Source organism: Chiroxiphia lanceolata, chromosome 11 (genome assembly GCF_009829145.1).
Source record: "Chiroxiphia lanceolata isolate bChiLan1 chromosome 11, bChiLan1.pri, whole genome shotgun sequence".
In the NCBI taxonomy this organism is placed as follows: Eukaryota; Metazoa; Chordata; class Aves; order Passeriformes; family Pipridae; genus Chiroxiphia; species Chiroxiphia lanceolata.
In genome coordinates, this window is record NC_045647.1 from 14975345 (window position 1) to 14998229 (window position 22885).

General features: G+C 50.4%; 2 protein-coding genes across 2 annotated transcripts; one reads left to right on the forward strand and one right to left on the reverse strand.

Moving 5' to 3' along the window:
• Window positions 1-833: 833 nt before the first annotated feature.
• RBM5 (RNA binding motif protein 5) lies at window positions 834-16087 on the reverse strand. Its single transcript, XM_032698797.1, has 24 exons — window positions 15941-16087; window positions 15408-15852; window positions 15038-15193; window positions 13126-13195; window positions 12549-12622; window positions 10158-10241; window positions 9391-9451; window positions 9168-9233; window positions 8831-8991; window positions 7805-7902; window positions 7230-7317; window positions 6959-7036; window positions 6801-6870; window positions 6203-6288; window positions 5791-5869; window positions 5432-5523; window positions 4724-4888; window positions 4101-4247; window positions 3948-4019; window positions 3020-3199; window positions 2751-2825; window positions 2215-2312; window positions 2008-2137; window positions 834-1496 (listed from the first exon to the last, which is right to left on the reverse strand). The coding sequence occupies exons 1-24, from the start codon at window positions 15955-15957 to the stop codon at window positions 1371-1373; spliced, it is 2718 nt and encodes a 905-aa protein (XP_032554688.1). The 5' UTR covers window positions 15958-16087; the 3' UTR covers window positions 834-1370.
• A 1049-nt stretch (window positions 16088-17136) lies between these two features.
• PARP3 (poly(ADP-ribose) polymerase family member 3) lies at window positions 17137-22881 on the forward strand. The gene is given in 11 exon segments (XM_032699148.1): window positions 17137-17229; window positions 17851-18083; window positions 18277-18402; window positions 18818-19042; window positions 19408-19507; window positions 19749-19975; window positions 20101-20253; window positions 21021-21098; window positions 21348-21525; window positions 21755-21901; window positions 22017-22881. Coding segments are annotated over 10 exon segments (1587 nt in total). The 5' UTR covers window positions 17137-17229; window positions 17851-17900; the 3' UTR covers window positions 22187-22881.
• The last annotated feature ends 4 nt before the right edge of the window (window positions 22882-22885 follow it).

A 22885-nucleotide genomic window follows, 5' to 3' on the forward strand; every position in this document is an offset into this window, starting at 1 on the left:
CCCCCTGAGACAAGGGTGGAGGGATTCCCCACCTCCGATCACCCCAAGACACCCAGATCAGGCAGCAGTCTGACCGTGTCACAGGGTGCAGAGGCAGCTGCAGCAGCCGGCAAACCGGGATTCCCCCATCCCAAACAGCAGCCCTGGAGAGCTGGGCTCAACCCACAGAAAGGCCTTGCACCAAGAGCGAGTGGTGAAGCTGCTCCTGTTTCATCCTAACCTGTTCCTGTGCCCATATGGACAGTAGGAAAGACCACTCCCAGTTTTTGTGTGGAGGCTGAGCAAGACCCACAGCCAACAGCATCAGTAAAGGCAGAGCTCAGGGCTGAGCCTTGCCCTGCTTATCTTGGTTCTTGGGAAGAGGACAGGAGGATGGACAAGGCAGGCACAACACAGGCAGTGGAACAGGAAGGCAGTAACTGAACAGCTGCAGGACACCTCAGGAAGGACCAGGTTCACTGTCACCCAGCCTGCAGCAGCTCCCCACGCTGTGTCCAGGGAGGCCAGAGGAAGCTGAGGTGGAGCACAGGAACCTCCCCACAAGTGCCGTACATTCTGGCCCCCACCGGGCCAGCAGAGGCTCCTGGGCAGGACACACAAGCTGCAGACACTGCTGCTGGTTCTCTCCTGCTCCTACAGCTGTGACAGGAAGGGCTACACAGAGATCTGACACTCCACCAGCCACCATCCATGCTGGAGCTGTGAGAACGACACTGGTAACAAGGCACAGTGCAGGGATAAAAGGAGGGAGGCGAGCAGAGTGCCGCATGGAGCAGACTCCAGGATGAAGTCTCGTCAAGGAAGAAGTAGAATGACAGAAAGGACAAGCAGCATTGGCAACTTAATTCTTCATTCACCCACCAACAAACAGAAATAGGATAATTTCTGGATGTATTTCTTTTGGAAATGAGCCAAACTGGCAACTAGAATCAAAGTCTTCAAAAAGTCTATACAAAGATGTATCATACAAAATGTACAGGAAAATTTTCCAAAAAAACAAAGACAGACAATACAACAAAAGGAGAGTAGAGACTGTTTGAAACCACAGCTAACAGGTCCTGCTGCTGCTCCAGAGGGCAGGAGCAGCAGCTGGAAAACACACTAAAACACAGAATACATTACACTATATACACGACCGTACAAAGATCAGTGTCCCCCTTGGTCTAACGAGGAGCTTTCCAGCATGAAGTTGGGCCAGTTCAAACAATCTGCTCATGGAAGTGTTACATGCTGAGCAGGGAACAACGTCCAAGGGAATGAAATGGTCAGCTCTAAACCAAAACCAGAATATAGCCAGGTCACCAAGGCTACAGAGATTAACAGTCAGTTCTTGCTAACAAGAAGTGCTTCGCAGGCCAGAGGCGTTACTATTACTCCATCTCCGTGAAGCGGGCGAACATGGCTTTCCGCACGGCATCTTTGTACGAATCTGCAGTGGAGACGCCGTAGGAACTGCCCTTGGCTCCCAAGCCAGCTCCTCTCATTCGTACTTGGGCCTGCAGGGGAAGAGAGACATGTTTCAGCTCTGCCTTGAGTGGCCACACCACCACGGGGGCACTGCCAAAAAACTCATCAGTCCAGCCAACCTTCCCAAGTTCCCGTGTGGATCCCCACAGCCATAAACACAGACACAGGAGACCAGAGTACACACATCACCTCATGTTCACTGCCTTCACGCTACTCTGACCCCGCCCCAACAGGAGCAGGAATGAAACTGCACAGAACAGTTCCTAACAGCATATGCAAGGCCAGGAAAGGCAGCAGGACGAAGCCCATTCTGGGGTACCACTGCCACAGACCCTCAGGAGTGCAGCGCCAAAGGAAGGAAGCACAGCCCTGCCTCTGCTTTAGCACCTGATGGGACAAACAGGCACAAGAGCCAATGTGAACAGTGGTAGCTTTACTGTGAATGGCAGAGCTTATTCCTCCAGAGATCCTGAGCAGCAACTGCTTCTGGTTAAAAAGAAAGAAAAGCACCAAACCTCCTCAAGGAGACATCCCTCTTACCTCAATGGGTGCTGTGATGCCCTGACATTTCCTTCCCAAGCCTGAACCTTCCCTCCAGCCCATGGCCTGCAGCATCTTGTTGCCAATATTACTGTTGTCAAGGCCATCTTTGGTGGGCTGCTCGTAATTCCTGCAGGAAGAAGAGATGAGTAAACCCAACTGCTCATTGTGCACTGAAGCCATGGCTGAGCAGCTTTGGATACATACACTGTGCCAGCATCATAGACCTTCTTGCGCTTGGGCTCCGGGGGCTCTGGGATGCCGTACTTCTCCCGCCTCTCAGCCGCTCTGTCTCTGTATTTCATCTGCATAAAGCAAACGCAGTTACCATGGATTCCAAGACACTTCTGTTCATCTTTGAGCTATGGAAGTCAGCTAAATGCCTGCTGCTGCAGAAAGCTATATATTGTAGCCCACTAAAATTAAAACCACAGGCAGCAGAACCCCAGACCCAAGTCCCTGGAGAACATCTGAAGCTGCACTGAGGTACGAAGAGGCTCGAAAGTTTCTGGTCCCAGTCTGGCAGCCCTGAGCTGGAGGTGGAGTGACCCTTCCCTGCTAAGCAGTAGCTGTGGTTTATGGGACACTTTTTTCCATGTAACAGGGCAGCTCTGAACCTTGACCGGAGAAGGGGTTGGCTTACAAGGATTATTTCAAGTGACGTGGGTCAGGATAAGGAGAGCTCAACAGATCACCTATGCAGGTTTTCCATTAGCTACTCATCTGCTCATCTCAACACTGACCTCTCTCTCACGCAGCTCCAAGGCTTCAAGTTCCTGCTCGGAAAGCTTTGATCTTCTATAGATATCCATGTTTTGCTGAAACAAGAAGAGATTCACTTTAACAACATGAAGTGCACAACAGTTCTTTTAAAGTAGCTGAATTTTGGGAGAGCAACAATCCACTTGCACCTATTTTTAATAGCTTTCCAAACAGCAATATGCATCATGGCTTTGGTTTACACACTGAATTATGGCATCCAAGTACCTTCCTGACCACATAGTGCAAATACCTTGTGCAAGTCAGATAGCTGCTGATGCCTAATCAGAGCATCTTTGTTTGGGAACTGCCTTCTACACAACAGACAAGCCATCTTCTTCCAGTCAGTCAGCTTCTCTTCCTCATTCTCCATTCTTTCCAGTAAGTCCTCATCGTTATCACTGTCACCACTGTAGGCAGCCACGAGGCCACGCTGGAAAGGAAGGACAGCATTAAGGGCAGTGCCAACAGTTGGCAGCAGATGTGTGTTTATCACAGGAGGAGCATTGCTCTCCCATTGCTAAGGACGAAATCACAGAATGGGTAAGTTTGGAAGAGACCACTGGAGGCCATCTAGAACGACCTCCCTGCTCAAGCAGGGTCCCCCAGCACATACGGCTCAGGACTGTGTTCTGACAATCTTTAAGTATCTCCAGGGAAGGAGACTCCACAACCTCTCTACAAAACCTGTTCCAGTGCTCAGTCACCCTCACAGTGATAGTTCTTGTGTTCTCCTGGGGCAGATTCCAAAGGGCTGGCCTTGGCAGTGAAGACTGAAGCAAAGGTAGTGTTCAGTATTTCAGACTTCCCTGCCACCTCTGTTGCAAGGGTCCGTGTTTTATTCAGTAATGGCCCACATTTTTATAGTACTGCAGCTCAAAAGAACCACATGCTACGTGGCTGTTAGACTTATTTTCCACTAGCCAAACAATACTTTTAAGTACACCATATTTAGAAACCTCAAAACCTCAGCTGAGCTCTTGAGGCTAGAAGGAATCACAGCCTTTCTCAGCGTATCTCAGTCACTCACCCTATTGCACTCGCACCGTCATCACTACAACCACCACTTTTTACAGGTGATATCATGGACATGCAGGCTGGAAAGCAAGTATCTGCTAGAGCTCCTCTCCAGTGCTTCACCAGTAACCTTTGGTAATACCTCTGCCAGGTATCACACTCACCTTCAGCGGATTTTCATCATCCCCGTTTTTCAACACCTCTGGCAAGATCTGCTGTCGCTCAGACAGAGCTCCCTGGATGAGACAAGACCATCATGAGAACTGAGCTCTCTGCCACACCACCCCCCTGCCACACACCACGGCCAGCACCTTCACCTTTTTCTCAAAGAGTGCAAAGCCTGCATCTGCAGCTGCTGACTCCTTCCGTTCCTCCTCCCTGGTGCTCAGTGGCTGGAAGCTGTTCTTGAAGTTCTCTTTCTGCTTGTTCAAACTCTTTGCCCAGCGCTCCATGTCTTTAGCAATCTGAAATGCCGAGTGGTTTGCTCACACAGCTTCCCTCACAGCTATCAATCTCTTATGACACGCATTCAATCTCACATGCGGTTTCAGAAGAAGTCAACCCACTACCTTTTATTTTTAAACCCCGGCACACTGGATGTAGTGCAGCTGTTTCCCTGTATACAGTGTTCAAAGATACCGCAGCTTGCTGCTTTTACTGTACAAACCCTTCTTATCAAGCTAATCCTCTAAGTGACGGCTCAGTTATACTCCCACTGGTCCTGGCAGGATTCCATAAGCACTCCTCCTATGCAGAGCTTATTTCTGCACTGAAGCCTTGCCAACTCCACCTCTCCTCAGCTCCCTACAATGCCTGCAAACTGCAGGCATGCACCCCCCCCATTTAATAACCTAGGATTTCCTTTGCCATGAAAAAGGAGAACTATTATCACATTCCACAGAACACTTCATCCCCGTTGTGATCTCGTTCTGTCGTTTACCTGTTGAGCTGTTTTACTTTTAGGCTTCTCTTTCTTCTCCTTCACTTCTTTGGTGGTGGTTGTGGTAGCTGTCTGTTGGTACGTGACACCTTCTGCAGCAGGCATGTACGTCTCCTTCTCGCCATCCCAGTACAGGTACTGCTGGGTTAAGGCATTGTAGTAATACTGCCAGAGGGAAGGAGAGGTAGACAGTTAAAACAACTCGCGTGAGCTCGGTGTCCACGGGAGAACCCAAGCAAGCTGATTCAGACTACTGCATCACACGGGAAGGCGTTTTGTAGAGTCCAAACAAGTTCTGCAGACTCCACAGAGGAGTCAAAAGACAGGAAGTGGCTGAAGCCTCTGTCCCCAAACACAGGCGGTGCTGCCCAACAGCACTACGGAGAACCTTTTGCTTCTCCCAAGAGACGACCCACCAGAGCCCAGAGCTGGGTGCACTTTGCTGGGCACTCCGCAACGACATAGCTCAGTTACAGTGGCTGTGACAAGTGCTAATCCTATATGGGCCAAATGTGGAGGAAAATTAAGGAAAGGAAAGAAAAATGAAGGGCTATACCAGGGGGAAGTCAAGTCCCAGCTCTACACACTCTGTTGAGAGTTATCTGCAACATTTGGTACGTTGTGCACTTCAAATGTCACTCATATGATGAGAGATAGGAAACTAATGGACCTTAACAGTTAAGACATGTGGGAAGAACTTGTGTTTACCTGGGAATTAGGATCATAGTAGAGCCCTGTTATAGGATCATAATAATATCCTGAAGATTCATCATATTGGTAGGTGGAAGTGTCAGGGACAGCTGTAAAAAAATTAAAGTGTGGGACATGGTCGTTCCAGACGAATTCAGACAGGTATCTTTCTACATTTCAGGTAAAATTCGGAGATTATTTAGCAGCCACGATGGCAGACACATCTGTAAAGGGCTCTTAAACAACCGTGCAGCGAACGCGTTCCAGGGGCAGCTTCACGACGACACACGGTGACAGAGCACTCGGCCAGAGCCGAGTCCCTCTCTTGCTACACAGTGACAGAAACCTGTCCCCACGAGCAGCTCCCGAGCACTTACCATACTTGGTTCCAGGCACGACGCCAGTCGGGGGAGCTGCCTGTGCTTGCGCGCTAGTGGTAGGTGGTGCTGATTGTGTCTGAAAAAAAACCCCAAGCCGGCAACCTCCATTAGAAAATCTGTCACCAAGGCACAAGAAAACAAGAACAGCGAACCAAGGCATGAGCAGCCCACCCCACGCTACAACAGCCAACTCGTCCTCACCAGGACACCTGGCACTCACCTTCAGCAAAGAGCAAAACGATCACAGAAAACAAATGGCAGGTGACTTGTGAACACAAGCACTGTGACTAACCCATGGACACTCAGCCACTTTCTGTACCACCCACTTTAAAAAGCAAAGGCTACAGCTGAGCCTATATCCCACATAACCCTGGCTTCGACAGCAAGGACTCGTCAGTGCTGTAATTACCGGAGAGTCAGGTGAGTTTGTCTGCTGATTATACAGCTGAGGACTCTGGGACACAACTGCAGCTGTGGTGGTAGTGACCGGAGCTCCTGCCAACAGAGAGTGGTAATGCGTAAGCCCGCTAATTTGTAAAACAAGACTGCATCCTAGGGCTAAAATTACTTTGTTTATAGTTTCAGCTCCTAATTCCAGCTCGAGCAGCCAAACAAGGCAATAAGCATTCAAAAGGAGACAGATACACAGTGAGTATTTTCTACACAGACAAGGAGTAAGTTTCCTTTTCAGGAGGAAATATTCTGTTCCCAAAGTCAGCAATTCCTGGCCTCTGACAACGCTAGTGCTGAACATTTGCTAGAGCTGCTCACATTGTTCTCATGAGTTCAAGGCCTTTGCCAACAGTTTGAAACAGAGGTTTCTCATCTTGCACAAGCAGTTGCACTTCAACAAATCCGTTACAGTTCTCTATCAACACAACCTCAGACGCCTCGAAAGCAAAATAAGCCAAGTCTCCTTTTTACACAGCAAAATAACATAAAGGTTGAGGCAAAATACTATCACTATTTTAAAATTAGCATTACAAACAATTACATATCAGCACTACCTGATATGGTAGCTGTGTCTGTGTCCAACACTCCTTGATTTTGGTAGTACTGCTGATAATCCTGGGAATACTAAAAAGGGAAATGAATGACAACACAAGGTGAGTGGATACTCAACTTACAACAACCTACAGGTTACAGCACAACCTCCACTACTAACCTGAGCATACTGTGAGTAGCCATCCTGTCCTGACTGGAGGTAGCTGTAGTCAAGGGTGCTGCCCTCTCCAGTCTGTGGCTGAAATTCAAGCAAGGTGATTTTTGTCAGGAACAGGTAACTTACTGCATTTAAGAATTTCAGCACTGCTTAGGCTCCAAACTGACTGTCAGAGCAGATGTGTCATAGTCAGATCTGCCACTGGTCAATTCAATCAGGCAAGTGGCCAGCAGGGAAATTATGTGGTCTATGAGCAACAGCCTACAAGTCATACCTGAGTGGACGACCACTGAGCTGCAGCAATGGCTGTACTTGCCACAGAGAAGGCGCTGACTCTGTTACCGTCTGGGAGAAGCAGGTCTCTGCAATCACAAAAATCAGCCATCTCAGTAAATGCTGTTTTCGTTCTGAAGTGTCTCCCTGTGCAAGGAGGTCGAGTCTGCCCCTACACGTGGATTTCTTGGCAGTTATAAAACATTTTGAATGTAATGAATGAGCCAAAGCACTGCTTGGCAAGCAAAGGAACTTCAGGTTCATTGTTGTAGTCAGTAATAAGTCAGTAGGTCTCCAAGGAAACAAGTGTGCTATGCACAAAAGCAGTTATGCTGTTATCTTCAGAGGACTGGAAAAAGGGGAGGTGGGAAACACTGCTTTCACTCTCCTCGTACACAGTGAAAAGCAGGATGCATGCAACACAAGACACATAAGGGAAACAAAACTCTGGAGTTAGAATAATTTAGAATAATCTTAAAAAAAGCCTGGGTGACAACAATAAACCTCCAATATAAATGGGGGGGGGAAGTGTGAATAAAAAACCAAAAACCATAATCGACTGCTATTGCAACTCACTTTCTGGCACTCTTTGCAAAGTCAACACCAATTGTTTTGCCGTCAATTTTTAATGGTGGCTGAAGACTTTGTAAAATCTGCAGCAGTTGAGAAGCATCCTACAATGAGAAATACTCATTATTATGAAAGGCAGGTTACTGAGGGGGATTCAGAAGTTCCCAAAGCTCCACCTTTTCATATGCAGCTGCTGAAAAGAGCTAAAGTCATAAGAACACCTCCATCTCTTCATGCTATACACATGCACAGTGCAACCGATCATATACTGAGCTTTTCCATGGGTTGTTCAGTATGAAAAACATTCCAAAATCTTAGCTTTATAAAGCCCCAAATTACTCCAAATGGGAGGCCAGCAAGATTGAGATCAGGCACCCATTTAAGTCCAACAACCTGCTCCACTTTGACTGAAGCAGATCCAAACAGATCATACTGCTGATCAAGTTTGGTATAGACTCATTATTTAGGTTGGAAAGGACCTTGAAGATCATCGAGTCCAACTGTTAATCCAGCACTGCCAAGTCCACCACTAAACCATGTCCCTCAGTGCCACATGTACCTCCAGGAACACAGCACTCTTCAGGGACCCCATGCTAGTACCTAACCTCCCTGAAACTTAAGAGGTTTTCCTTGTACCTCACCGCAATTTCCCATGTTTCAATTTATGGCTGCTCCCCATTGTCCTATCTGTGTATACTCGACAATATATGTCTGCTGTCCCCACAACCTCCAACAGGATGCTGCAGAGAAGAGCAACATCTGCCTCCTCCTCCTTTCTCAAGGTGGAAGAAGCCTAATTCCATGCACCTTCTCCCACATGATGTGCCCCAGATCTTAATTTTTGTGAACAAAAAATCCCAGACCACCTTCTTTCAAATTGCAGCTACTGATGAACAGCTCTGACACACTGAATGTCCATTAACCCTCAGAGATCTGAGGCAGTCCTTCAGACAGCTCAAGACCTCTAAATGCTGCAGCCAGAAAAGCAGGTTAACCTGCTGTTTCTCTTGAGCGCATGAGTAAGGCCCTCACCATGGCAGACGACAGCTGCACAAACGCAAAGCCTCTGTTCTGCTGGGTCTGCTTGTCTTTGATAAGACGAATATTGTTGACAGCCAGGGATGCGTACGGAGACAAGGCAGTCATGATGGATTCCACTACCGTGTGAGGAGCAATGTTTCGGAGAATGATGGCTGGGGAGAAGAGGTACAACATCAGTGCACACACTAAGGCTCTGCAGAGTATTTCACGTCCTTCAGCGGGCAGGCTGAGGTATGGGAAGGACTTTCAGTACATTTCACATTCTACAATACATTTTACATTCACGTGTATAAATTTCATATTCTACAATAAGTCAAAGATAACTTACTATCACAATAATAATCCACAGACTGAACGGCTTCTGCTGCTCCAGGTGGTACCTCCTGTTCTGAATCTTCATAAGAAGAGAAAATATTTTAGTCAGGACATGGCTCATTCAGTCAAGCTCGAATTTCACAAAGCCAGTCTAGGACCTACAATAAACTTTGCTTCCTACACAGGTCAGGATTTCCCACAAAATCAAACACAATAAAGAGATCAAGGTAACGTACCAAATTTGTCCGCTCCACAGCGGAAGCATTTTAGTCTCCTTCTGAAGTTGTAGAGGCAGCACTATGATGAACAAGAGAAGACCAGTAAGAACTTGGATAATTTGTAATAATGCTGCAGTTGCTGTAAAATAACAAAACTCAGACATTCACACAAAATAACACAACAAAGCTAAACCCACCACATTAATCCAGAACATCAAAAGCCACCCTTATCTGTACCACAGCTGCTTTTCAGAACATCCCGGTTACTTTTTCCCTAGTCATCCCAAATCAGTTAGTTATTTTAACCGTGTGGTCTTTAATTTACAATCCCAGGCACAGTAACTACTTTCAAAATCACAATGGAACACAGGTTGGGGAGTAAGTTTACTTTATGGGCAAAAGGTATAGTTAAAGGTTGACAGAACAGCCCAGTCTTCATCTTACTAAATCATCTCACCTTTGGAGGTTAAACGAGCAGTGCACAGCTGGTTGTAGCAGAACAGCAGCTTTTTGACACTAGATTAGTCATCATCTAATGACTTCATACTCAGTATCAAGGACAGCTCATGCCCATCTGTGTGTCTCTGGGGGTAACACTGCTGTCGCTCTGTCTCCGTGGCCATCACAGCTACGAATCTTTTTTTATTCCCTCATCTCGCTATGCCTACCACATCCTATGGACAGTAGGAGGGCGTCTGAATCACGTGTCACTTTGTTCAAACCACTGAGCTAGTGGAGAGCACCGAGTCAAGACAAACTTCCTCCAACAAAAACACACGTTGTACCTTGTTGCAAAGCCAGTCCTCAAATTTCGGTCTGGGGTTGCTGTAGTGCATTGCAATCTGCTTCCCTTGAATCACCAGCTTTTTCTGCAAAAGAAGTGGTTTCAATTATTCCTGTATCGAGACACACATGTTCATTTTCCCATGGCAGAGCACCCTTCGGAGGAATCAGTGCTCCTGAATTAAATGGACAACATATGGGGAGGATGTGGAGGACAACCACGGCCACCTACACCCTGCCCATCCAATCCTGCAGAGAGGAGGACGAGGGCAGTAAGAGAATGGGATGTGGAGCAAAGATAAACGGAATCAGGGAGTGTTGAAAAAGCTGCCAAACACTAAACGCTGACATGGAACCAGGAAGTGTCTCGAAGGAGACAAAGTCCTAATCTGTTGCGTTCAGGATTAACACGTTTTTAGGAGTCTCTTTGCCCCCACATTTCTATTCACTGCTGGTATAGCACTGAGCGACTTTTTAAACATGTCCTTAGGTGACTGCTTCACTTCATCCCCTACTCCAAATACCCCAGACCTTTTAACCACCATATTTGGATTACTTTTCCAAGCACACTTCAGAAGTGTCCCTTTGAAAATACAGTAATTCCTCCCAAAGGGACCCTGCTTAGACTTCTTGAAGGCTGGATTACAAGTGGCATCAACTGAAACATAACTCAAGTGGTTTCATTTGACTAATGCCTCGGTTCAATTGGAAGCCTGCACGAGAGGTTTGTGTTCTTCATTCAGGCAGGAGCTCTCCAAAATGAGTAACTAGACTGCATGCGAAGCTTCTCCAGGGGTAGGAAAAGTTCATAATGCTTTCAGCATGTCCTCTCACTCTGACTTCAGAGGAGTTAGGAATTTACAGCTATTTAAGAAGCCTTGACTCTCAGCCTCACGCTTTGCCAAGCATGGGTATGCAGAATGCCCTTTCAAAATATGGCCATCAACATATTTTGGTCAAACAGGTGGAAGCATGTCTGAGGAAGTGCGTGTTAGAGGTCAAACCCCAGACATTGCAACAGAAAAACCATTTTTTTTGCAGGTTGATTTACTGCAGAGGTACCACAGAGTGTCAGGATCAGTGGCTTTTCTGACAACAGGGTCTGACAGATCTAGCACGTAGCATGAACAAGGCTCTCACATTCTGCACAACTAAATAGGGCAAAGCCATTGTTCCTACCGGCAGGAGGGAGGGTTGGAGGGCCCAGCACTCACTGGATGTGCACACATAGAAACAAGGCTGCTGGCATAGTTGCAATACATCATTCTGTCATGTAAGTCAGCAACCCGGCTGCTGGGGACAGGCTACGTTTTCCCTACTACTGGGGTGGCTGGTTACCGGAGTGAATTTGAATATATTTCAATAAGTTACGGATCAGTACAGCTTTGTATACATTAAAATAATCTCATTTCTGAAAATGCGCTCAGCATTAATTTCTTGATGTAAGTCTTTCCACTGCATCCACCAGACCTACTGAGCAGCATGCCAGGAAAACAGAATCCAAAGGCTGCTCTCTGGCTGGAACATCACCCATGGTGTGGGACTTGTGAAACATTATTCCAGCATAAGGCACAAAAGTTCCATCTGGTGGAACTGCCATGAATCCCATTACAGTGCCATTGCTTTATTATAACATAAAGAGAGCAGGAAACTATTCATCATGCTGCCCCAGGACCTCTGCATCAAATACTCAGGTGCAAGAGAAAACAGTGACTTGATAGTTTTCTCATTTTGAGAGTATTTTTAAGGTCTGTTGTTAAAACAGGTTATGAATACTCAAAAGCAGCAAAAGCAAGTGAAACTGCAGTACCACAGGAAAATCTCATGGGAAAACAAACCAGAGGACTCTTACTGTGTTTTGGCTCCTAATGAAGTCACACTAACTAAAAAGCCAAAATACAGAGAATAAGAGGTATGAGAACTCACTCTACCTAATTTAGTTGGATAAACATGCTTTTTCCTCCAGAAGTGCCAGTTCTCCCTCTTTAAGTGGGGGAACAGCCACTTGTCTTTCAGGGTTAATAACTACGTAACATGGAGATCCGGTGCTTTCTCTGATAGCAGAGAAGGAAACACCAAGTGGAAATGAGCTTGGATTTTCTAAGGGCTACTAGCCAAATCTTCACGAGCCAATTAAATCACAACAAAGCCATTTAAAAGAACGACACATTTTACCAGAGAGTGCTCAAAATGGTCATTTTTCTCTCCTAATATTTCTCTCCTTATATTTTGTCCTACTGTTACAAATTTTAATATATACAAAGCTTTTAGTCTTTTAAATCACTGTTATGGAACAAACCACTCCTTCCACCTCTATTTTTTTTCCTTTTTTTTTTTAACTGTACAGACTTGTTCCATTTTCAGGAATATCTAGACTTGGTGAGTGAAGCAACCTGATTGGCTTCCATCCAGCTGGTAGCATCTTGAAAGTGATAAAACTCCACGAAGGCGAAACCACGGCTTACACCTAGAGACAGCATTCAGATATAGACGGGATACTTGTGTTAGTCAGTTCCTTTAAAACAGGCGAATCTCTCTCCAACTGCTTCATTACTTCATGACAAAGCAGCTTTACAAATGCGACGTCAACTGCTGGGATCTGCTCGTTATTTTGCCATGGCAAGGAACCAAGCTGCCTTAACTGGCTACATTTCACTCGATTCGAATCCACGTTTAATGGTAACCATGCAACAGACTACATATTATTAAATGGGTTTACACTATTATTACTTACCAATACCTGTTAACAAAACCCCCTGTAGACAGACTTCTTTTAACATGTTGACCAGCTATCTATAAGTCTTCCAAAAAGCCACATTCCTTAGCCATGGCAAACCCTTTTTTTTTTTTTGTTTTTGTTTTTGTTTTTTTTTGGTAATGCATGTGCTTGCAGTTTGGGGACAATTCTGGATACTCTTTTGGGCTGGGGAAGAGGAAGGTGATGTCAAAAACTGGATTAAGAGCTCTCACCTGTCTTTCTCTTCATCAGCCTCACGTCTGCAGGCTGAGGACCTTCAAAGGACTCAATAAGCTCGCGAATCTGCGTAAGATTTTGATCAAACGGTTAAATTTTTCACATCTTGGCAGACAGCTAGAAGTCACAAAAGCAACCTACAGTACATACAAGTGGCACACAAAACATCAACAGTCTCAGTGACAAAGAAAACCTTTATGGAGAACCCAACAGGGTTCTGACAAGCACCAGAGAGCCCACACAGCCCTTTGCTACACTGAACCGTCATCCTCACTCAGGCCACGGAATCATCCAGAATCTGAATCCCTATGACGTTGTGTTCCAAGGTAATTTGTGCTAGATTTGGCTAACACTATGCTTGACCCCAAGTTTTTAAAAGGAACATCCCCCTCTTCCTGCACATCTAAGTATCCCTCGCTCCTGGCAATGAAATACACGGCTCCATGGTGAATGTATTGCTAAGTCTCATGCTGAAGTTCTCATCCTCTAACAGATCCCCTCCAGTTTTTGAGGAGATAAAGTAGATTTGTGAAGAACGTGTCCTCAAAGAAAACGCTACAGAGACGTCAGTTCTTCAGCTGTAATAAAGCTGCTTAGGCTGTGGCACAGGAAGCAATTGCTGGGGGAGGCATGGAGGAAAAAGAAACACCAAGTTTTTAATGCCACAGCAGAAGATAAAAGGTCTTTCAGCAGCTTTCACAGAATTCAAACTACATTACGTATAACAAGGTTGCTCAGCAGAATCAAAACTGATCTTAAGCTACTCATTTTTATGCGGACTGTAATTAGTATCTTCAATGCAAGTAGTTTTTTCTCATGAAAAATGTGGAAAAAACTGAAAATTGCATACACAACCAGAAGTGTTGAAGTAATGTTAACTTAAGAAAACAACTAGCAGTTCTGAGATGCATTGCCTACACTCCCAAGATGAGTCCACAATTAAACATTCATATAAACTATGTTACAGTTACTGCACGACTGTAGGGCTACAATATCAATACCTCAGAAACAAAAAGTGTTCTGAAACGCTTGTGAAAATATTAGAGCAGTAAGTGGTGATTAAGACATTCAATATTAGGAGGGCAGCAAGTAATCAGTAAAAAAAAAAAAAAGGAAAACAAAACGCCGCAGAAACGGTGCAAAAGCATTCTCCGTGTTAGCAATCAACACACAAACACCGCAGAGGCAGAGGAGTCGCCTGCCTGAAAACAAACTGGAATAGCTCAGCTTTTACAGGGCTAACCCTCAAATAACAGTTGTGGGCGTACAGCTTGGTAACCAAAATAATCCAGCAAGGAAGGAAAAAAAAAACCTAAAAAAACTACAATCAAAAACCCTAAAGCTTTAACATCTTTCTATTAAAGGATAAGCAGATAAGCAAGTACCAAGCTCACATATACTTGCTCTGTCAGCTCAGCAGCAGCCATTTTATGACTCCCACAGCTGTGCCTGCACAAAGCAGCTTTGTGCGGGGCTGTGCTTGGCTGAGGAGCTCGGTGCCTGTGTGAGACCCCATCAGGCACAACTTCTGACCTCAATAAAGATCAGAAAAACTGAAGGAAGTGCCGCCTCTGTGTCTCAGTCCCCCTCCCCTCTCGCTGCGGTGGGAAGAAGCCAACGCCTGCCTCTTCCCTCCAATAAAGAAAAGCAGCGAAGAGCACGTAGTTTAAAATCCACACTTGCAGAAAGCACTCAAACATGCATGAAAAAACAACTATTCGCGGATTGTTTCATTTGAAAGAAACTGGTTAACGCTGAACTGACCTCTGTCACTCTAACAGTGACAGTTCAAACGCTTTCAGGACTCAAAATGGCAGCTCGGCAGCGCTGGAGAGGGGCCACCATGATGCAGCGTTCAACAAAATGGCAGCAGCCGCCGCTCCCGCACAGCCCTGCCCGGCTACTCACATCGTTCTCCGTAACCGTGATGGGGAGCCCACGCAACATGATGGTCTTGCTTTCTTTCTCATCGTTAATATCGTTCCTGTAGTCGTGCTCTCCGTAATCGCCATCGGAATGGTACCCGTCCTCTGACTTGTCGCTGTTCCTGCGCTCCCGCTCCCTCTGGAAGCCAATGCCCAGGATTAGTCCCCGCGACTGCCCGCAGCGTGTGCCCGCAGTGCCACCGGCCCAGGACAGACATGGACACCGAGCCTCGGCCCGGGGCTGGTCCCCACGGCCTCGGGTATCGCCCCGGGTCGCACCCGGCCCCGGTTCCCCCAGCCCCGCACACGCCGCCGTGCTGGCCCCGCTCCAGGCTCCCCCCGGCCCCGCTCACCTCGGGGCTATCGTAATCGCGGCTGTCGTAGTCTCTATCGTAGTCTCGGCTATCGCGACTGTCGTAGTCTCGGCAATCCCGGCTGTCGTAGTCCCGGCAATCGTAGTCTCGGCTGTCCCTGCTGTCGTAGTCGCGGCAATCGCGGCTATCGTAGTCGCGGCAATCGCGGCTGTCGCGACTGTCGTAGTCCCGGCAGACCCGGCTGTCTCGGCTGTCGTAGTCCCGGCTGTCGTAGTCGCGGCAGTCTCGGCTATCGCGGCTATCATAGTCTCGGCTGTCGTAGTCCCGGCTGTCGTAGTCGCGATAGTCATCGTAGCGGTCACCGCGGCGCTCCTCACTAGATCTCTTGTAATCATCCCTGCGCCGGCTGCGGGACTCCCGCTCGTCGCGGTCCTCCCTCTCCACGATGGAGCCGTAGCGGCCGCTCCGCTCCGTCCTGCTCACCCTGCGGCACAACAGCGGGCCGAGCTCAGAGCGTGAAGCGCCCGCCGCCCCCCCTCCCGTCTCCCCCTCGCCCTCCCGTCGCCACTCACCTCTTGTCCGAGCCCATGCCGCCGCCCAGGATCCGCAGGCAGCCCGCACAGCGCTGTCCGGCACCTCACACCGAGCACACCCGCACAGCGCCTCTCGCTGCCTCGCCACAAAATGGCGCCGAGGGGACCGCCCGTCTTCTACCCAGCGGCCACCGCGCGCCACGACTGGAAGCTTCCAGGTGGGCACATGCGCAAAAGGCGGGCGCGCCGCGGGGCACGCCGGGAGATGTAGTTCTGAGGGCGCGCAGGCGCGTTAAAGGGTCCCCTGGCCCGGCTTCCCCGCGCGCGACTGGGATGCTCAGAGCCCAGATCAACGTGGCCTTGGACACTGGCAGGGATCGCAGCTGCTCTGGGAAACGCGTACCAGTGCTTCACCACACTCATCATAAACATTTCTTCCTTATGTCCAATCTTACTCTGCCCTATGTCACTTTGTCCTGTCGCTCCACACTCCTACCCAAAGTCCCTCTTCAGGTCTCCTGAAAGCCCCTTTAGGCACTGGAAGGGGCTCTAAGGTCTCCCTGGAGCCTTCTCTTCTCCAGACAGAACAAACCCAACTCTTCCAGCCTATCAGTAATTAAAAAGCTGCCATGGGCTGCAGTCCTTTGAGGGGACACCATGAAACTAAATCACCCAGGGGAGCACAGGGGGCTGTGCTCCCACCTGCACAGCTTGGGCTGATGTGGCCAAGCCCAAGAGTTACAAAGCCAGCAAGGCTTTGGCCCCAGCAAGGTTGTCCTCTCCATGTTTCCAGCACAAGGGGCAGCTCTGCCTCCTGCCCATGACAGCGGTCCCTGCTGGCCGCACAGCCACCCTGCCCACACCCACACCCCTCAAAGTGGGGCTGCAGGCAGGAGGAGGCAGCTATTGTTGAGAACCCCCCAAGCTACATTCAGCTCCCAGAATGTGCTCAAGTTTTCCTCCCCGCCTGACCCTCAGCCCTGCCTGTTTGACGGGGACTCAAGAAAAGATATTTAACACGCAAAATGACGCCGGTGTCATTGACTCTTTTAAGACTGTTTTCTTTGTCTCAGACCATGGCGAGGGGGGGTGGCTGGATGGAAGGGCAGCCACTGTCAGGGTCACCCCTTGTCCAGAGACTGGCAGTGCAGGCAGCAGTGCAGGCAGTGCAGGCAGCAGGCAGGCTTGCCACAGGGTGTATGCTCTACCTGGAGGCGTGACAACTGTTTCTGTTGTCATCCCTGCCTGTTGCCTAGGGGAAAAGTTTCTTCTCCAGGACAAAGGCTGTTGGAGACTCCTCGACAGGCAACCCCAGGCAGCAGGAGCAGGTAGGACACGGCTGCTCCCCACTCCTCTGCCCCCTTTACTGCCCTCACCACTACCTGCTTGGCTGGGACCAGGGGAGTGAAGGAGACAGGGGCTACCTGAGACCACCCGTGCCCAATTCAAAGCACTTCACTGGGCTTGGGAGGGACTGGAAGGCATTGCGTGTTTGGGGGAGATTGGCATTGAATGGTTTCCTCTCCTGCATGGCCCTGGGGGCACAGAGCTGTGGGAGCTGTGGGGACACACTCTTGTGGATTGGGGGTCCCTGGTGAGGGGAGGTTGGGGCCAGCAGGGCTTTCCCAGCTCCCCCCACCTCTCCAGCAGACTCTCATCCTCTTCCAGCTCTTCTGACATGAGTTTGCTGAGCATGCAGCTGTGCTCCCCCTGTGATCCCCCTCAGCTCTGTGTCACTGGGCTGTTTTCATTTTGGGTTCCCGTGGGGGCTGAAAAGTGCTGAGAGGCTCTGTCCCCCATGCCAAACACAGGGATAAGGCTGAGACATTTTGTGGGCAGAGGTCCCATCCCTTCCTCCAACCCAGCTGTGGGCTGAAGGAGGAGGAAAAGCTGGACTTTCCCCTGAAGGACTTGGCATCTCTCACCTCCTGACCTGCCTCTCCCCAAAGGACTTTGCTGGAGGATTAAGGCTGAGTTGCCCCCGTGGGGAGGCTGAGTCATGGCTTCCAAGTGCCCTGCATCCTGCTTGACACAGCACGACGGCAGGGAAATGATAGCGAAAGGGGAAGAGGAGGATGACACCTGGAGCTCCACCTTGGCAGCCCTCAAAACTGCCCCCAGGGAGAAGCCCCCTGCCAGGATCGATGGGCTGTGCCCCCTGAGCACAGCACCAGGTGCCCAGGTGAGAGTGGGGCTGAGGTACCCAGAGGGGCTGGGATGGGGGGACATGGACAGCAGGGCGAACCTCCGGGCAGCCACCTGCTGACACACAGGCAGCTCCAGTTTTCCATGCAGACCCCCCTGTATCCCTGTTGGGACATCTCTGCACCCTCCCCATCCCCAAATGCCAGCCCAGGCCATGCCATTCGCTGTAGGTCTACAAGGACTACGACTGCACCCTGAACCAGACCAACATCAGTGCCAACAACAACAAGTTCTACATCATCCAGCTCCTTGAGCACAACGGTGCCTACAGTGTCTGGAGCCGCTGGGGCCGTGTGGTGAGTCCACCCTGGCACTACCCACCCACCAACCTCCAGCTGTCCCCACCCTGCCTTCGGACCCCCAAAGCTTGAGGACAAACCTGGTGGTCCCCATCTCTTTTTCCTGGTCCTGAAGCAAGCAACAAAGTGTCCTGTTATAGCCCTTTGCTTGGGGGGCTTCAAGGACTTTCCCACCCATGACATGGTGAGCCTGGCTGGGGCACGTGGCACCTGTCACTGCAGTGAATGTGAATGTGACATTACAACAAGGAGTCCTGGGGTCTCTTCCCATGCTGGTGGCTCAGCATGTCCCTACTCCCTGCCCACCAGCCCTACCATTGTAGCCCCCCCTGAACCCTGCCTGCTCCCTCCAGCATGGGGCAGGTGGGGCAGGGATGTAGGAGAGGTCCTGAGCACTGCTATCCACTGTCAGGGGGAGGTGGGCCAGTCCAAGCTCATGCCCTGCGCCTCCCTGGAGGCTGCCAAGAAGGACTTTGAGAAGAAGTTTCGGGAGAAGACCAAGAACAGCTGGGCTTCAAAGGAAAACTTCATTGCCCAGCCGGGGAAGTACACACTCATCGAGGTGCAGCCAGGGGCTGGGCAGGAGGTGGAGGTTGCCCTCAAGGTGAGTACAACAGGCAGCTGGGGTGTCACCACAGTGGGATAGTCCTCATATCGCACTCTGGGGCTACTGGACACCAGTACAGGTGTCCTACAGGACATCCAAGGGGGTCACCAGGATGTGGTGGGTTCTGAGGAGGGTCTGGGTGCATGCTGAAACAGCCTGCAGGCAGAGATTTGGGGCTAATGGGTTAAAATGGAGTGGGAGGGCATCTCAAATGAGAACCGTGGGCTTCTGGGTGGAATCAGTCATGGAAAATGGAGGCAGCACCTGCCTATTGCTTTGCTGCCCAGGGGCTGGGCTCTCCCCATCAGGCAGCTCCCACAGCCTCTCACAGGCTCACAGGTGATGCTGGGGATCTGCAGGTGGATGGTGTGGATGGGGACAAGGTCTGCAAGCAGTGGGTGCTGCCCTGCACCTTGGACAAGGACACACAGGAGCTGGTGTCCCCCATCTTCAGCAGTGACATGTTCCGGGATGCCATGCAGACCATGAATATTGGTAGGAGGTGATGGATGGCATATGCTGGGTCTGGGGGCTTCAGCTGGGGTGTGCAGGTGGAGGGGTGAGTGGGGCAGAGGTGCTGATGGATTTTAGAGCATCCCCTCTGCCATCCCGGCACCTGGTGGGACTGTGGATACCCTGTGCCGAGTGCCTGCATGTGCCCGTGGTGATGCTTGGAGGTTCTTGTGAGGGAAGTGGGGTGGATGAGGTCACCTGTGCCCTCCCCAACACCCTCCAGACGTGAAGAAGATGCCGCTGGGGAAGCTGAGCAAGCAGCAGATTGCGAGGGGCTTTGAGGCACTGGAGGAGCTGGAGGCAGCGCTGCAGGAGCAGCCCCCCCAGGCCTCTCGCCTGGAGGAGCTCTCCTCCCGCTTCTACACCATCGTCCCCCACAACTTTGGGCGGGCACGGCCACCCCCCATCAACTCCCCTGACCTGCTCCGTGCCAAGAAGGACATGCTGTTGGTGAGATGCCAGGGCATGTGGTGATTGGCATCCCTCCCCAAGGAGGGCTCCTGCATGTGGGGCAGGTCCCCCCGGCATTGTGCCCAGCACTGGTGGTGAGGATGTCTCTGGTCTGTCCCCACCAGATGCTGGCTGGCAATGAGGTGGCACAGAGCCTGCAGGCACAGAAAGTGAAGGAGGAGGAGGAGGAGAAAGAAGTCCCCCATCCACTGGATCAGGATTATGGCCTGCTCTGCTGCCAGCTTTCCCAGCTGGACTCACCTTCCCAGTAATAAGGGGTGATCAAAATATAAAGTGGTGATAAAAGATTGCAGCCTTAAATGCTTAATAGAGTTAATTTTTAGATAGAATACTGTTAAATTAGAATAAGGCTTTGCTTGCTTATAGTAACTTACACACAAGATATGGTTAACTTTATAATGCGGATTCTAGCAGAAACAGAGGCCTTGGAGTTGTGGTAAGGAGCTTTGAGAGGGACCTTGAAGATTGATAAAGGGGGGCTCCAAGAGAAGGAGACAAGATGAAACCGGTTTTGAGGTGAGTGGCCAGTGCCAGCACCACATTTCTTGCAAAGGTGAAAAACTCAGAGCCAAGAAGAGCTCAAGGGGCGTTCTGAGGTGGAGTTATAGGCCTGGTATATGTTAATGATTTCCCCTTCCAATTTTCAGGAATTTGCTGACACAGCTAATGCATATGTAACAGAGCTAACATATATGTAACACAACTAATGCATATATAACATTCTATCACATAAAAAGGGTTGAACAAAGGGAGTAGGTGTGCATGTTATGGCGAGGCTACTCCCCATGCACCCAGCCCTGTAAATAAACATACCTGCTTCAATACTCTTTGTGATTTTTGGGGTTTGATTCCGCAAGTCACGGGGAATATCAGATGCTCCTTGTGCAACAGTGTCTCATAATGGGGAGCAACTGTGCCAGGCCTGTGGGCACACCAAAAGGTCCCCACTGTCCCAGGGGCACCCTGGGCATTGCTGGGATGGCTGCCTGCGGTGACACTGCTTTCCTGCCTCCCTCCCTGGCAGCTGATCCAAAACTACGTGACACAGACTGGGCACAACCTCCGCATCCTCAACATCTGGCAGATGGCCCAAGCTGGTGAGGTGAGGTGGAGATGATTTGCCCCATCTTACAGTGTGGAAGCCCTAGTTGCAACCCAGGATTGTGTTAGGGCTCTGGGCTTCTTCACCCAGCAGGGGCTTCAGCCCAGCTGGCCAGGGGCAAACAGGCACCTATTCCCCTGCCCCTCCAGCTGGGCACTGGAGTTGGCCTGGGGGAGTGGGTAGCAGCCCTCCATGCCTGGGCATCCCCATCTCCCTCTGTGGACAGCCCTTAGCTGTGCATCTCTCCAGGATGAGCGCTTCAAAGCCCACGACCTCCTGGAGCACCGGCGCCTGCTTTGGCACGGCACCAACGTGGCGGTGGTGGCGGCCATCCTGAAGAGCGGGCTGCGCATCATGCCACACTCAGGAGGGCGTGTGGGCAAGAGCATCTACTTTGCCTCTGAGAACAGCAAATCAGCCTGCTACGGTGAGGGTCCTGGGATGAGCAAGGCTGCTTGGGATGCCTGCAGGGTCAATGTGAGCCTGGCTGCCTTCGTGTGACCCCTACCAGGCAGCTGTGTGCTGGCAGGCATGTGGACATGCCAAGCTCCTTCTCTGCATGGCAACTGGTCTTTCTGTCCCAGCATGGTCTGGGCACAACGAGATGGGAACACCAGGGATGGTGTTATCGTTTCCATCCCTTTCTCCCATGTCAGTGGGCTGCACATCCAAGAATGTTGGCATCATGTTCCTGACGGAGGTGGCCCTGGGCAAGCCCTACCGCATCACCCGTGATGACCCCTCGCTGTGTCAGCCACCTGCTGGCTATGACAGTGTCCTGGCCTGTGGCCAGACAGAGCCAGGTGAGCCTGGGGCAGGAGGGGTGTGGGATTTGTGGTGCAGAAGTGGGCACAGGGCAGGGGGCAGGGAGGCAAGGTCTCAGGCTTGACATGTTGATGGGGGTGACTTCTGGCCCAGACCCTGCACAGGATGAGGAGGTGCTGCTGGATGGCAAGAAGGTGCTAGTGTGCCAAGGCAAGCCCATCCCCATGCCTGCCTACAAGAACTCCTCCTTCCGCCAGAGCGAGTACCTCATCTACCAGGAAAGCCAGTGCCGGATCCGCTACCTTGTCCAGCTCCGCTTCTGAGGGTGCCCAGGAATCCTGTGGCCCTGGCCCAGCACCAGCTGGTGATGCCCACCAGCCCAGAGGATAGTGATCTGTACTCTGGCCACCTCACCTGGGGCTTGGCAAGGAACAGGCTGGTGTGGGGACAGAGCTTGCCTTGAGGTGAATAAAAGTACCATGCCTTGTACTGAACGGTGCTTGTGCTTTCCTGCCCTCGGTAAGGTGCATGTAGTGTAGGGAAGGGTGGAGGTGGGTCCCTGAAGGGGTGGCAGCGGGTGACTCTGGAGGGGCTGCAGCCTTCAGAGATAAAATCTGGTGGCTTTGAGAGCCATCTGCCCTTGTCACTTTAGCAAGGCACACGGCTCATGCCCATCACCGTGGCATCAGAGCTATAAAGGATGAGCAAGATCTGCTTCCCTGCCTGGGCATGGCAGAACATCCTGAGGGTGAGTGCCTGCCCTGACTCTAGTGCCATTCTTGGTGCCGTGCCTGCTGCCCTGCCCCAGCCTGGCAGCCATGCCAAGCCCCTTTCCATGCTCACTTTTGCCAGAGAAGAGCAACTCCCAGCTGTGTTACCCCGATGCCCCATGAGCATCCACGTGCCAGTGGAGAGGAGTTGCTGCAGACCTGCCTGTGGCTCTGACCCTCAAGCCCTGGTGACTCGGGGGCTGAGCTGTTCTTGTGGAAGGACCAGGCTTGGTGCAGCGGGTGGCCATTCTG

What these genes read in the sequence shown, in the direction of transcription:
- RBM5 (XM_032698797.1), bottom strand. An exon ending in GCTACTCACAGTATGCTCAG is followed by an intron (nt 6,871 to 6,958) that starts GTTAGTAGTGGA and finishes TTCCCTTTTTAG; the next exon opens with TATTCCCAGGATTATCAGCA. An exon ending in GCATCACAGCACCCATTGAG is followed by an intron (nt 1,497 to 2,007) that starts GTAAGAGGGATG and finishes CTTCCCCTGCAG; the next exon opens with GCCCAAGTACGAATGAGAGG.